Source organism: Herpailurus yagouaroundi, unplaced genomic scaffold (genome assembly GCF_014898765.1).
Source record: "Herpailurus yagouaroundi ecotype Mexico unplaced genomic scaffold, PumYag 100, whole genome shotgun sequence".
Lineage (NCBI taxonomy): Eukaryota > Metazoa > Chordata > Mammalia > Carnivora > Felidae > Herpailurus > Herpailurus yagouaroundi.
Genome location: NW_024412391.1, coordinates 85,312,434 through 85,326,643, shown reverse-complemented (window position 1 = coordinate 85,326,643; position 14,210 = coordinate 85,312,434). Strand labels below are relative to the sequence as shown.

Genomic DNA, 14,210 nt, shown 5'->3' with positions numbered 1-14,210 from the left:
TGTTTTCATAAAAGAAGAGAAGGTTGTGGATTTTCTTCCCCAAAGTAAGATTTTCCTATCAGTGAAAATCTAGGAAATAGAGAAAGCAGGAAGAAAAATGTCACCCAATTTGTCACCACCCACACTGCTCACCTTCTATATTGAGACTCTTTCCACCTGCCGTTTTGCTGGTCAGATGTCTCCCCCGTTGTCACTCTCTGTTCCACTTAATACTTAATAAGCACAGCTGCCCTAGACACCTGCTGAGGGTCTGAATGATTGGCCTGGAATATTCTTTTAGCAGAATATTCCAGTCAACACCTCACCAAATCAGCACTACCCCAACCTGCATTTTGGGACACATGAGCCTTGAATCCCGGTTTATAGCTCAGCATGTCTGCCTTCCAGTTTTACCAGGAGGAGGAGCACGGGAGCTGGGTCTGGTCATGGGTGCTGCAGGACCCAGCCCTCCAGCCCAGCCAAGTCCCTTTCCTGGCTGTCCCCACTGCCTCGCCCTCCAGGAGGTCAGGGTATAATGAGTATAACGAATTACTATAACTATACCCAGGAAGCCTTGGTATACTTGCCATAAATGAAAAGGAATATTCCTTTCAGTTGGAAGTCAATGCAAACTTTATCTCTCAAAATTTCATTTCAGACACATTCCTCAGCTGCCCTTTCACGAGGCACCACCTTTAGCATTTCTGAGGATCTGACCCTGGGACTGCAGGACCTGGTCCCACTGCCTGGTCTACACCACCCCTGGGTCAATGCAGGCTTCTTCCTTTGGATACACACACACACACACACACACACACACACAGGTGTGCCCACACAAGCCAACATCCCTTTTTTTCAAAACTAATCCTATGCTATGAGAAAACATCTACTGCCCAGAAAACTACTGCCAATAGTCCAGCGTTGAGGTGAAACACGCGTCCCCAACATTTCCTGAGCCTTGTCTATGCACCTGGGACAGGCTACACGCTTTGCTCACATTTCCTGTTCACTCTGCCTGCAAACGAACGAGGTCCCTTTTGACAGATGAGGAAAAGGAGGAGAAACAGCTCGCCCATGACTGCATAGGGCATTTAATCTCCTGATGCCACCTCTGGGGACAATGCTCCAGTGCCTGCTCAGGAGCCCCGTGCCTTTTAGGGGGGAATTGCTGTTCTGCTTGTCCCTGCCCCCCAGGGAGGCCACACACCCATTGCTCTGTGAGTGCCAGGTGGCCATTTGAGGCTTGGGATTTGTCTCCAGCCAGACCCGGCTGTCATCCCACCTGATTCGCCTTAGGCATGCAGCCTTGGAAGAGACACTGAGCAGAAACCTATTAGTGCTCTGCTCAAACAAAGTCAATGTCCAATCAAAAATTGCTATTCTTAGTGGTGCTATTATTAGTATTAGAACTGCACCAAAGTTCTTCAGTGTTTCTTAGCACCCTGACCACTGGTGGTCCCTCTCCCTCTTGTGGTCAGACCTGTCCCCGCTCTGGCTCCTCCCTCCCTCCTCCCTCCCTCCTCTCTCTCACCAGTGCCTGCAGGTGCCTCAGGGAAGCAGAGCTCAGACCCTAACCTGCCCTCTGCCACCCATCCAGTCAGTCTCCGTCCAGCAGGTGCAGCTGAGAGGTCACCCTGGGCTTCTCCCCACCAGCGGGGAAGCAGAACCATGCTGGGTCCCCTCGCCTTCCTGTGTGCCCTCCTGTTTCCAGGTAGGTCCCAACTCCTTCCCTGGTGCGGGGTGACCCTGGTGTGGGGTGAGCTGAGGCTCCTATCTTTCTCCATCTCACCACTGTCCCCCTTGCAGGTGGCGAGGCAGCGATCAGTCTGACTCAGCAGGCTGTGGCCGTGGGGCGTGTGGGCAGCTCGGCCACCCTCTCCTGCCAAGCCAGCGCCTCCGTCAGCTACATCCACTGGTACCTCCACCAGGAGGGGACTGACCCCAAGAGGATCCTCATGCTGGACATGTCAAGGTTACATGTGCAGAGGTATGGGGGCTTGGAAGCGGACAAAATCGATGCCAAGAAAGGCAAGGAAAGCAACAGCTGTGAACTGTCAGTGAAGAAGCTGCAGAAGAGTGACGAGGGCGTGTACTACTGTGCTGCCTGGGAAGCTCACAGCCCCGCGCGCTGCTCTGCTCCCTGAGCAAAAAGTCTCGCTCTCCCAGGGCGCTCCAGGCCCGGACCTCCCAGGGTTGCTGGGTCCCTGGGGCTTCCTGGGGTCAACGGTCAGTACCCCTGACACTCACGCCCTCTCCGCGGGTCCACTGCGCATAACCCAGGAGGCTAAGGAGCCCCTGGTGGGCAGCCTGGTGCAGAACCAGGGAGCTGTCCAGTCTGGAGGCACTTTGTTTTTAATGTTTATTTATTCTTTTTTTTTTAATGTTTATTTATTTTTGAGAGAGAGACAGAGAGAGGAAGGGTCAGAGAGAGAGGGACACACAGAATCCGAAACAGGCTCCAGGCTCCAAGCTGTCAGCACAGAGAACAATGCGAGGCTCGAACTCACGAACCGCGAGATCATGAGCTGCAGTCGGACACTTAACAAACTGAGCCACCCAGGCGCCCCAAATGTTTATTTATTCTTGACAGAAAGAGGGAGAGAGAGGGAGAGAGACCGAGTATGATTGGGGGAGGGGCAGAGCGCAAGAGGGACTCTGAGCTATCAGCACAGAGCCCTAGGTGGAGCTCGAACTCACCAACCATGAGATCATGATCTGAGCCAAAGTCAGACACTTAGCAAACTGAGCCTCCCAGGCCCACCTAGAGACACTTTTCTAAAGATTGTCCAGGGTGGAGCTTCTGAAGCATCTGGAGCAGGATCTGAGCTGCTCAAGGCAGCAGCCACAAGCACCAGGCACCAGCCTCATGTAGCTACTGAGCACTTGAAATGTAGCCAGTGCACTAGTCCACGCCGAGATGGGCTGCTTGTGTAGCATACAAATCATATTCTGGAGACTATAAAAGAAGATGAAATATATCCTTAAAAATTTCTGTATTGATTGCACACTGAAATACTATTTTGGGTATCATTCACTAAATAAAATTCGTCTGAGAATTATTTCTTTAACTTTGTTTTTAACACAGCAGTTAGGAAATTATTAATTTGTCCCTCAAATTCTGTCTTACACTTATTTCTATTGAACAGGGCTGTGACGGATGGCCATTTAAGATTCTGACCACATCCCCTGAAGAATGCAGGAATAAAATATCGTGCAAATAATTTCAAGGCCGAGAGACTCTCTGGGGATTCCGCACAAAATGGGTGCAAGCAGAGACTGGAAGGCAGCTCCTGACTCCAGTTTCTAAGTTGCCGCCCCGCCCACCGCTGGTTCCTGTGCAGAGAGAGACTCTTTGATCAGAAGCCCAGGAAACAGTGTGGCTGACTTCGCAGCACCCTCACCCATGCCTGGCGCTCACTCTCCTGCGGGGGAAATGATCCTCAGGGCAGGTGCACGCATTGGCCCTGGACGAGACCCCAGGCCCTCCGCCTTCCCCGTCTCCTTGAAAGTGACTCTATATGGGATTTGGGGACCAGCTTCCCTGGACCTCTGTTCTCTCCTCTGTAAAGTGAGGAGGTTTAACTGCTACCGTTGCGTGACCGATTTCTGTATTAAAGCAAAATTATACCAAAAATATATCACTATGTTCACTAACTTCTAATAAAGCTAGTCAACCTCTTGACCAAAAGAAAAAAAAAAAAAAGAAAAAAGAAAGAAGAGAAATTAAGGAAAAGAAAAGCTATTTACTGATTCTCCGGCCCCAAACAGAAAGGCCCTGCTGTGTGGGGGGAAGATAAAGCTCTCTGAGGAGGTCTAAGCTGAATTAAATGCATTTTCAATTGAAAATTCCAACTTTATGTGACATAATAGCATTGGCAAAAATGATTAATGAAAGGGAAGTCTAAATGATTGGAAGTTAATTGGTTTCTCGGATTTGCTAAATCTTCCTCCATCTCGATGAGCTTCTGTTTTTGTGGATGAAGATTTATATTTAAGACATGCCTCGCCTGGGTGGCGCAGTCGGTTAAGCGTCCGACTTCAGCCAGGTCACGATCTCGCGGTCCGTGAGTTCGAGCCCCGCGTCGGGCTCTGGGCTGATGGCTCGGAGCCTGGGGCCTGTTTCCGATTCCGTGTCTCCCTCTCTCTCTGCCCCTCCCCCGTTCATGCTCTGTCTCTCTCTGTCCCAAAAATAAATAAACGTTTAAAAAAAAAAAAAAAAAGACATGCCTGTCTGTGAAGGAGCCCAAACAACATCTGGACCCTCTACTGAAGTCCCGGGTCAAGGTTAAGGCCTCCAGCAAGTGCAGGAAGTGTGTGAGGGGGGGAGGGTTTAGGGGGCAGAAAGTCACCTTCCCTCCCTCTTGGGGGTGGTCCCCTCATTTGTCATCCCCATTTCCTAATACAACCCAACCCTCTCGTCTTGCTGCACCTTCTCAGTGCCTGACTCCACAGAGGGGTCTCTGAGACCTGATTATTATGGTTTAGTTAGAGAGAAGTGAGATAAATACGAAGACACTCTCATGAGAAGTGATCCCAAGTCCATGTCAATCTCAGTTTTCCACGTGGATCCATTGTGCTTTTGATGTACAGCCTGAGAGGACAGTGGCCTTGTACAGGGAGGAAACACCCCCTTTGTGGAGGAAGAAACAAGTCTATGTTTGGAGTCATTTCTTCCTCCTGCCCTTCTCCTTTTGGCTAAGGTGAGCTTCACCCAGGACACTTTGGCCACACAAACCAGCCAGAGGCCAACCAGTCCATACAGAGAGGTATGGCTTGTTACGAACACTACTGACCTGCCTCACTGTGGTCACAAAACAACATAGAGAGACCCATTACGAGGTCATGAAATCGTAGGACATTATAATAAATCACGATAAAGAGACTATTTCTCACACTGTCACTAGGTAACACCTCACAACCAGCTGAAAGAAATATAAGCACTCATGTGCATGTGATGACCTTGTCCCCCAGGGCAGCAATGTTGGGGACAGTTCTGTCACTGCCATTATCGTTCTGATCACTTGATATGTGGCAGGTGCGATCATCAGGAGATACTGAAGGAGTAAACGTGCATTTGTGAGCTTGGGCCCATCCTGCCCCCTTAGCACAGACCACAGGCTTGCATCCCACAGGCCCCAGGGGACACAGAAGAGAAGCAGAGAGAAGAAGGGACGATGGACAAAGAGGCTCCTATGAAGAGGGCGCTGAGAGGACAGGAAGTGGTCATCAGAAGACAGGGAAATACACAGATGTCAGAATAACGAAGAATTTCAAGTAGCTACTGTGACCGTGGAAGGAGAGGTAGAGGGAGAGAGAGTGTGTAAAGTCAATAAGAGAGAGAGAAATAGAAATAGAAACTAGGTGGTAGATAGAGATGAACAGAGACAGAAACACAGAGACAAATAAGAGACATGTAGAGAGAAACAGAGAGAGAGAGAGAGAGATCAGGAGGAGACAGAGGAGAGATAGAGAGAAATAAAGAAGGAGGAGACCCCGCTGGAAAGGGAGACGTGGAGACAAAGACGCAGAGGGACGGACAGCAACAGGAAATGAGAAAGGCAAAGAGCTGGACACAGCGAGGGAGACAGAGGGACGTCAGGAGGGGACAGGGACACGGAAGAGCAGTGGGAGCAGCGCCAGTGCAGGTGACGGAGTTGTGACCCCCTTCCCCCGGGTGACGCGTGTCTGAATCCAGTGTCTTATGAGGGGCTGCAGGAGGGTGATTCCCTCATTCTCTTATGATTAGGACTCTGGGGGTCCCCTTCTTTGGGGGTGTGGATTTGTCTCCCAGTCAAAGAACAAGTGTGGATACTGAGGGACATTAAGGGTGGATTCTGCTGGAAACTTCTGTTCCCCCCCACCTTTCCCCACCCTACTCTGTGACCCCCTGAGACTAACCCCTATGGATTCCACTAATGGGCATCTTTGCTCTGATTTCTCTTTAATGGTGGCAAATCCAAATTGAAGTTTAAAAAATCATCACCATGTCACCAGACAAAAACATTCCTTCTTGAGCACTAGATTTCCAAGCCTGTGGATCCAGGGCCCTGGGAGAAAAGAAACAGATTCCTCCAGTGGGCTAATTGGTATAAAAGGGAATGGCCACTCCCCCCTGCACCTTTTATTTCCTGAGCATAAAGCTCTGTCACTGGGGTAGATGACCTTATATGTTGGGCCCCGGGGGATGCTGCAGCCAACCCAACCGTCAGGGAGGGAACCCTGAGCTCACTCTGCTCCCAACTCCCAGCCTCCTCATGATGCTTCCACTGCTTCCAAATAGCAACCAGAGAATAAGGAAACCCATCCATGTGGTCCATGAGGGTCCACCTCGTAACGCACAGGACAAGGTAACCGGAGGTGGACAGTCCATCTGGAGGAGCAAAAGGAAGAAATCAAGCAGATGGTCAAATAAGTGGGTTATGTTAGTTCTAACTTGGTAGAACAAGCTGGAGAGTAGGGGGAAGATTTTATCTAGTTTGTTTCATTTCAGTTTCCACAAAGCCACCAAGGTCCCATCTCTAACGGAACAAGATGCTCCCTGTTCCTTCAGTAACAAAACAGGAAACTGGATTAAGTGTTGAGAGATTATCATTAAATTCTGTGCCTTTCTATTTGATGAACTAAGAAAGGAGCATGTAGATTATTTGTAATGTTTTTTTTCCTTCTGTTAAATAATGGATTTATTGACTTTTTCAGTAAGTTATCAACATATAAATTAAAAAAAATAAATAACATAAAAGAGATCCATGTGTAGATAAATAATTGTAGTGCTTTATGAACTGATACTATGATGTATCCAGTTCTGTGTTCTGGATGTTAATACAATAAACAAATGTACAAGAGTGAAACAATGCCAGTTCTTATTAAATAACTAAGACTAGAGAAATGCCTGTCACTTTCAGAATGTTAACAAAATCCACCTCCCACACTTGTTTTAACTGATCCATCTTTTCTGTAGTTTCTTAATCTACTTGTTTTGTCACTTTTGAGTCAATTATATTTAACTGTTTCAATCACAACCTGATCATTCCAGCCTACTGTGGTTCTGTTGTCTTTTTTTTTTTTAACTTCTAAATTCAAGTTCCAGAATGATTGCCAAAAATCTGAAGTTATATTCTGAAAGCCATAGAATTTGCAGTCAATGGGTCAACAGATTCCTTTCACTCTACTTCTTTTTTTGTTCATCCAAACCAAAACAAAGAATTAATTAGTTTATGTGTACAGAGTTGAATGTGTACTCATTCTCTCAAGAAGCTCAGTTCCGGGGCACCTGTGTGGCTCAGTCGGTTAAGCCTCCGACTTCAGCTCAGGTCACGATCTCACAGGCTGTGAGTTCGAGCCTTGCATTGGGCTCTGTGCTGACAGCTCAGAGCCTGGAGTCTGCTTCAGATTCTGTGTCTCCCTCTCTCTCTGCCTCTCCCCTGCTCATGCTCTGTCTCTCTCTGTCTCAAAAATAAATAAAAACATTTTAAAGAATTTAAAAAATAAAAATAAAAATAAAAAAGTAGTTCAGTTCCATATGAAAATGAAGAAATATAGTGTGATATTTTGATATAAGTATACTAATAGCTAATGTTAATTGAGCATTCCTTATGTACTACGTGGTGTATTAAGTACTTCATATACTTTTTGTTATGTAATTCTAATAACAACATTGTGAGATAACTATTAATTATTATCATCATCTCAATTTTATAGATATTTTAGAAATTTGATACTTTGATAAATTAAGTTCCCTGATAATAAGGAGCAAGTTGGAATCTGAGTCCAGATCTGTCTGATTACAAAATCTGATGAGCAAAGCAAAGCAAAACAAAGAAAACATTTGAAGCAGGCATGTTGGACAGAAATAGAGAATTTAACCATCCTTTTAATGATTACATTCTTTTTTTAAAAATATGAAGCATATTCCATCCCTGGGAGCCACACAGAGTTATTTAAATTGATCCCCGTGGTGTATATTTAGAGACAATCAGCAGAGAATTTTCTGCAGAGAATTTTATTATGCAGTCAATTTTTTTCTGACTTCTGGGTCCCCAGAATTTTTCTACGAGGAAAGATAGGCATAACAAAAGCTGTTTATTGAGCAAAGAAGCATCAAGATGGTTTATATAGTAAGCTCTCAAATACATTAAAAAAACAAACACAAAGGAATTCTTCAAAGTTTCAACAGTGGATGTCCCGGGAAAGGTAGTTTTAATTCTCTTGGTACCTTTAGATATTTTGCATATTGTAACAAAAAGCTTTTTATTATGTATACATAACAGTCACTGTTGTATTGATTTTGTACATTTAATGATGAGATTGTTTATGTAACAATATAGAATATACCTGTATATATGACACACTTTATTTTTTAATTAATTTATTTATTTTGAGAGAAACAGAGAGAGAGCAAGCACAAATGGGGAGGGGCAAGAGAGATTGAGAGAGAGAGAGAGAGAGAGAGAGAGAGAGAGAATCCAGAGCAGGCTCCACACTTTCAATGCAGAGCCCAGTGTGGGGCTGGAACCCATGAGCTGTGAAATCATGACCTGAGCCCAAACCAAAAGTCAGACCCTTAACCAACTGAGCCACCCAGGTGCCCCTATAAGACACACTTTAAATTGTTAATGAATTTTTAATTTTCTGTGTAATAATATTATTACTCTGTATCTCCCATAAAACACACACACACACACACACACACACACACACACACACACACTAAAACACTGAAATACTGAAACACTAAAACACTACAATTAACCATAATGGTTGCCATGGGACAGGAGGTCAGCAAACTATATTCATACCCAGCAGTCCCTAGTTTTGTAATAAAGTTTTACTGAAACACAACCTTCTCCACATGTTCATAAATTGTCTATAGCGGCTTTTGCAATACATTGCAGATTGAGTAGTTGCAACAGAGACTCAGAAACCCTAAAATGTTACCATTTGGCCCTCTGCAGAAAAAGTTTGTCAATCACCACTGTAGAATGATACACTGAGAGTGACATTTATTGTTATTATATGTTTCCCTATTTTTTAGTGTTTCTTCAATGTCCCTTCATTACATAGCCACCCTCCCCATCTATGAACTTATTCTGAATAAATTGTATAACATATCTCTGATTCATTTTCCTTATTTTAAAATGGAAACATATTAACCTGAAGGAGGTCCTGAGAGAAGTAACGTCAATAATATCTATAAAGTTCTCACGACGCTTGGGGCATGCCTCATGCTCAATATATTGGGGCATTGCAGTGAGTATATGGGTTATTATTGCCTATTTGAAAATGAAATCATTTGGATGCGTTTTCTAACTTTTTGGTGCCCAACATTTGATTCATGGACCAGCAGCCTCCACTTCACCTAGGAGCTTGTTACAAATGCAGAAAATCAAACTTCAGCCAGGCCTCCTGAATGCCGATCTTGTTTCACAAGGTTCCTGCAGGATCCCTGCGTACTTCACAGTCGGAGAAGTCAGGGTCTAAAAGTACAGGGTCATTTATGAGTAATACAAAAGGGTTGAAGCTGTATCAGCTTCTCATTACCCTCCCGGGGGTGTCCATGGTGGGCAAATGGTGAAGCATATCAGTGTTGCACTCAAAATATGAAACACTAGATGTCTATCAAAAATGGTGACTTTAAGGAATAAAGTTGAAAATCCTAACTTGGAAATGTTGAGAAACATAAAAGAGCAAAGAATTGCATATATGGTCAGCTCTCAGTTATGTGAATGTATGTATATTAATAAAGGTAAATTTAAAAGTTTTAAGATGGTAAATTATCCATCAGTGATGGATAATTTTTATTTCTGTGCACTTTCACTGATTTTTAAAATGTTAAAAATTATTTACTATAAATTTATTTATAGTAAAGGCAATCTCATCATCCCCAAACCAGCACACAATCAAGGCTGTCTCCCTTGATTTTCTGGGTACCCATAAAAACTACAGTGAGATACCATTTCTCACTCATGAGATTGGCAAGAGTTTAAAAGTTTGACAATACATTCTGTTGGTGAAGCGGTGGGAGAAAACGGACAATCATACATTGGTGCAAAATACAATCATTTTGTGGGGAAATTTGGAAATATATAACAAAAGTTTATATGCATTTATCTGTCAAGTAAAAACACTTTTTAGAAATATACTCTAAAGGCACAACTTTCAAAATGTGAAAATACAAATGGATAAAGTTATTCATTGTGTAACTGCAAAATGTTGGGAATGATATAAATATCCAAACATAGGGACAGTGGTGGAATAAATGATGACACATACACCTAACGGACGACTATACAAAATACAATAGAATGTGAGATGAATAATCAATTGTAATTCATATCCTGGCAATTCACATTTGGAAACAGAAATTTACAAAATAGTATCATTTACAATACCAACAAAAACAATGTCAAAAAACCTCTATAATACATAGAAGTAAATTTGAGCAAAAACAGATTTGTATGCTAAAAACAATAAAACTTTTTTTAAAAAAATTTAATGTTTATTTATTTTTGAGAGACAGAGAGAGAGTGTGTGTGAGCAGGGGAGGAAGAGAGAGAGAGAGGGAGACACAGAATCCAAAGCAGGCTCCAGGTTCTGAGCTGTCAGCACAGAGCCTGACTTGGGGCCGGAACCCACGAACCATGAGGTCATGACCGAGGCTAAGTTGGACGCTTAACCGAGCCACCCACGTGCCCCTGAAAACAATAAAACTTTAATGACAGAAATCAAAGAAGAACTAAATAAATGAAGAGATGTACCATGTTCATAGATTGGAAGACTCAATATAGTTAAGATGGCAAACATTCTCCAAACTGATAAATAGATTTAATGTAACCCCAACCAAAATCCCAAAAAAACTTTTCATAGAAATCAATAAACTGGTTGCAAAATTCCTATGGGATTACAGAAAACATAGCATTGCCAAAATTGTTTTGAAAAGAGTTTAAACACTTACTATTAAGCTACAATGGTCAAGATAAAGGGGTTTGGGTGAAATCATACCCACATAGGTAAGAGGAACAGAATCCAGAAATAGGGCAACACCGAAGTGCTTACCTAACTCCTAACAAAGATGGACAAAATCCATGGGAAATCCAATGGACAAAGAATACAGTTTTCTACAACTGATTATGAAACAATTGTTCATCTATGTAAAAATAAATACATAAATAAACCTCAATCCATACCAAACATTATATATACAAACTAACTAAAAATGAATTCTAGGGGCCCCTGGGTGGCTCAGTTGGTTAAGTGTCTGACTCTTGATTGCAGCTCAGGTCATGATCTTGCAACTTGTGACTTTGAGCCCTGTGTCCAACTCCATGCCAAGTGTAGAGCCAGCTTGGGATCCTCTCTCTCTCTTTCTCTCTCTCTCTCCCTCTCTCTCTCTCTGCCCCCCCCCCACCACTTATGCTCTCTCTGTCTCTCAAAATAAACCAATAAACATTAAAAAACTGGATTCTAGGCCTAACTGTAAAAACTATAACAATAACATTTCTTGATGAAAATATAGGAGACAATCTTTGTAACCTTGGGTTGGGGAAAGATTCCTCATATAGGACACAAAGAGCAAGAATCATAAAAGAAATATTTAATAAATTGCACTTCCTCAATATTAGCATTTCTGTTCTATTCAAGACTGAAATGGAAAGAAAATAGAACATTTCAAGAAAATGGAAAGCAAAGCCACAGCTTAAAAGAAAATATTCTCAGAATACATGTAGAGAAAAGACTGATGTCCAGAATATAGAGAGAAGTCTCAAGACTCAATAATAATGAAAGAAATTCAGTTTAAAATTGGAAAGAGATATAATGGTAATTGGGCAGAACTCAACTGAAATTTACTTCTCTTCTTCTGATAGAAGAATTTTAATGTAAATAACAATTTACATTAAAGAAACAAACCAAAAAAAAAAAAAGGAAGAAAAAAGACCCGCATGTGCTTAGAGATACAGAGAGCTGGAAATGTCACAGCTCCCATCTTACAGAAACACTCAAAAAGCAGAACAGGGGGCTTGGATGGTTCGTTCTGACTCTGGATTTTGGCTCAGGTCATGATCTCACAGTTGGTGAGGTCAAGCTCCACATCGGGCTCTGTGCTGACAGTGCAGAGTCTGCTTGGGATTCTCTCTCTCTCCCTCTTTCTGTCCCTCCATGCCACCCTCAAAATAAATAAATAAACATTAAAAAATCGGGACAAACTGAGATTTAATACTTTGTTTGAATCCATCAGAGAACTGAGGTTGTAGGTAAGTGACTTACACAAAAACTGGAGGCAGACAGGCACTTTCAGAGAGACATAGGATGTGAGCATTTCTCACTTTGGATAGATGTTGTCAAACATATTTACTTAGAAAATATCAGACAGTATAGACTAGTGGGGGGGGGTGTGAACCCTTGGGACCATAAACAGGGGGTTTTCCATCACCTTTTAAGCTTCTTCTAGAGGAATCCCATAAAATTCTTGCAGGGAAGACCAGGGACAATCCAGACAAAGCTCCCCCTTTGGTGTTGCAGGAGGAAAACAGCAACTACCACTGAAATCCACCCAGACCCCATCCACCCCGTTACCCCTGAAGACAAGAGGTGACTTCATCTGCAGGGGAGGTGCCGGTGGAATCTGCTGCGGTTGAGAGAAGGCAAAGGAGGCAACCACCAAAACTTTTTCCAGAACATCTCCCCTATGTCCCAAGGTACCAAGAGGTCATCTGCAGAAGGATAGGCATCAAACCCACGACCTGAAGTAGGTGGGTACTTCCTGCCCTGGGAGGAGAGGAACAAGGATTGAAAATGTTCCATCTCTGAAGAAGAGGCAGGAATACTTGTGAAGACTGTGACATTAAGACCCAGTTTCATTGTATCTGCTTCAAAATGAGACTTACTAAAAATACCAGAGAATGTCTCCCTTTGTGACCTTTCACCTCCAAGGTAGCAAACTTTGAGTGAAAGTAACAGTAGAAAAGAGCTAAGAGAACTTTGAGAGACAGAATTTCTCTGGGGATCAGAACAAAGGGAAGACTCAAAGACAAGTGAAGAGACAAAGTACAATTAGAGAATTTTTAAGTGTCTGGACTCTGACAATAACACATTTCAACCCGATAACTTAGCAACAACCAGCTCCAAATCCAGTCTACCTCCTGAATAGTTAACAGAAAGCCCCACACTAAAAGCCAAAGTGGAAAGGTGTGCTCATTTTCAAGCACAAAATATATTTACCTCCGTATCTATTCTACCACACAACGTGGCCAGCTTCCAGCCAAACACTCAGACTCTTGACTCAGCAAGTCAAGAAGAAACACAGTGTGAGGACACAGACCAGTCACCAGAACCAGACTGAGACATGACAGAGTTGTTGGAACCATCAGGGAACTTAAAATAATTTTGATGAACACTTTAAAGGATCTAATCTAATAGGAAAAGTAAACAAGATGCAAGATCAGGCAAATCATTTCATTAGAGAGATGGAAAGAATCAAAGGAAATGCAAGAAATAAAAAACATCGTAACAGACATGAAGAATGCCCTGAAAGGCTCATCAGTGGATTTAAGAGATATAAGGCAAGAATTAGTTAACATGAAGATAGGCCATTAGAAATCACCCAAACTGCAATGGAAGGATGAGAGAGAGAGAGAGAGAAGGAGAGAGAGAGAGAGAGAGAGAGAGAGAGAGAGAGAATATGACAGAGGCAGAGAAAGAAAGCAGATAATTCATAAGTCATAGAAGAAGAGAACTGTAAGAATTACCCCCCACCTCCCACTCTCTAATTTGAACTGGTGAAGGACGATAGTCCTTTAACAAGAAAATGGCTTCTTTATACTAATATCATTGGATGGTAACAAATGCACAGTAATGAGAAAAATCTGCTGATAAAACAGGTTAGTAGTCCTATTTTGCAGGATGATTTGGGGTAAACGCTGTGGGTCCCTTTCTCTGCCATCTATGGTTCCTCGCTGTGTGCTCAGAGCGCCCCTTCCTCTTATCACATCAGCCCTCACATGTGCTCTGTGATCAGCCCAGTATTCAACCACTTCTCCTGACACCATCCTCAAGTGGAGACATTTTTATAACACAACTCATACCATCTATTACCAAGAAAAAAGGAAACACAACATTTTTGAATGCCAAATAAAAATGGGTCTTAAGGAAGAATGTATAATAATAATACACTGGTACCAACAAAAGCCAGACCAACCTCTAAAATGCATTGTGTATTTCCTCAAGTGAAAATGTGG

General features: G+C 43.0%; 1 gene segment (V, D, J or C); it reads left to right on the top strand.

Annotated features, from left to right (window-relative positions):
* Positions 1 to 1,432: 1,432 nt before the first annotated feature.
* LOC121028914 (T cell receptor gamma constant 1-like) overlaps positions 1,433 to 14,210 on the top strand; it is a 30,308-nt gene continuing 17,530 nt past the window's right edge. Inside the window, 2 exon segments of the C gene segment in view lie at positions 1,433 to 1,690; positions 1,786 to 2,104. Coding sequence covers positions 1,648 to 1,690; positions 1,786 to 2,104 — 362 coding nt within the window.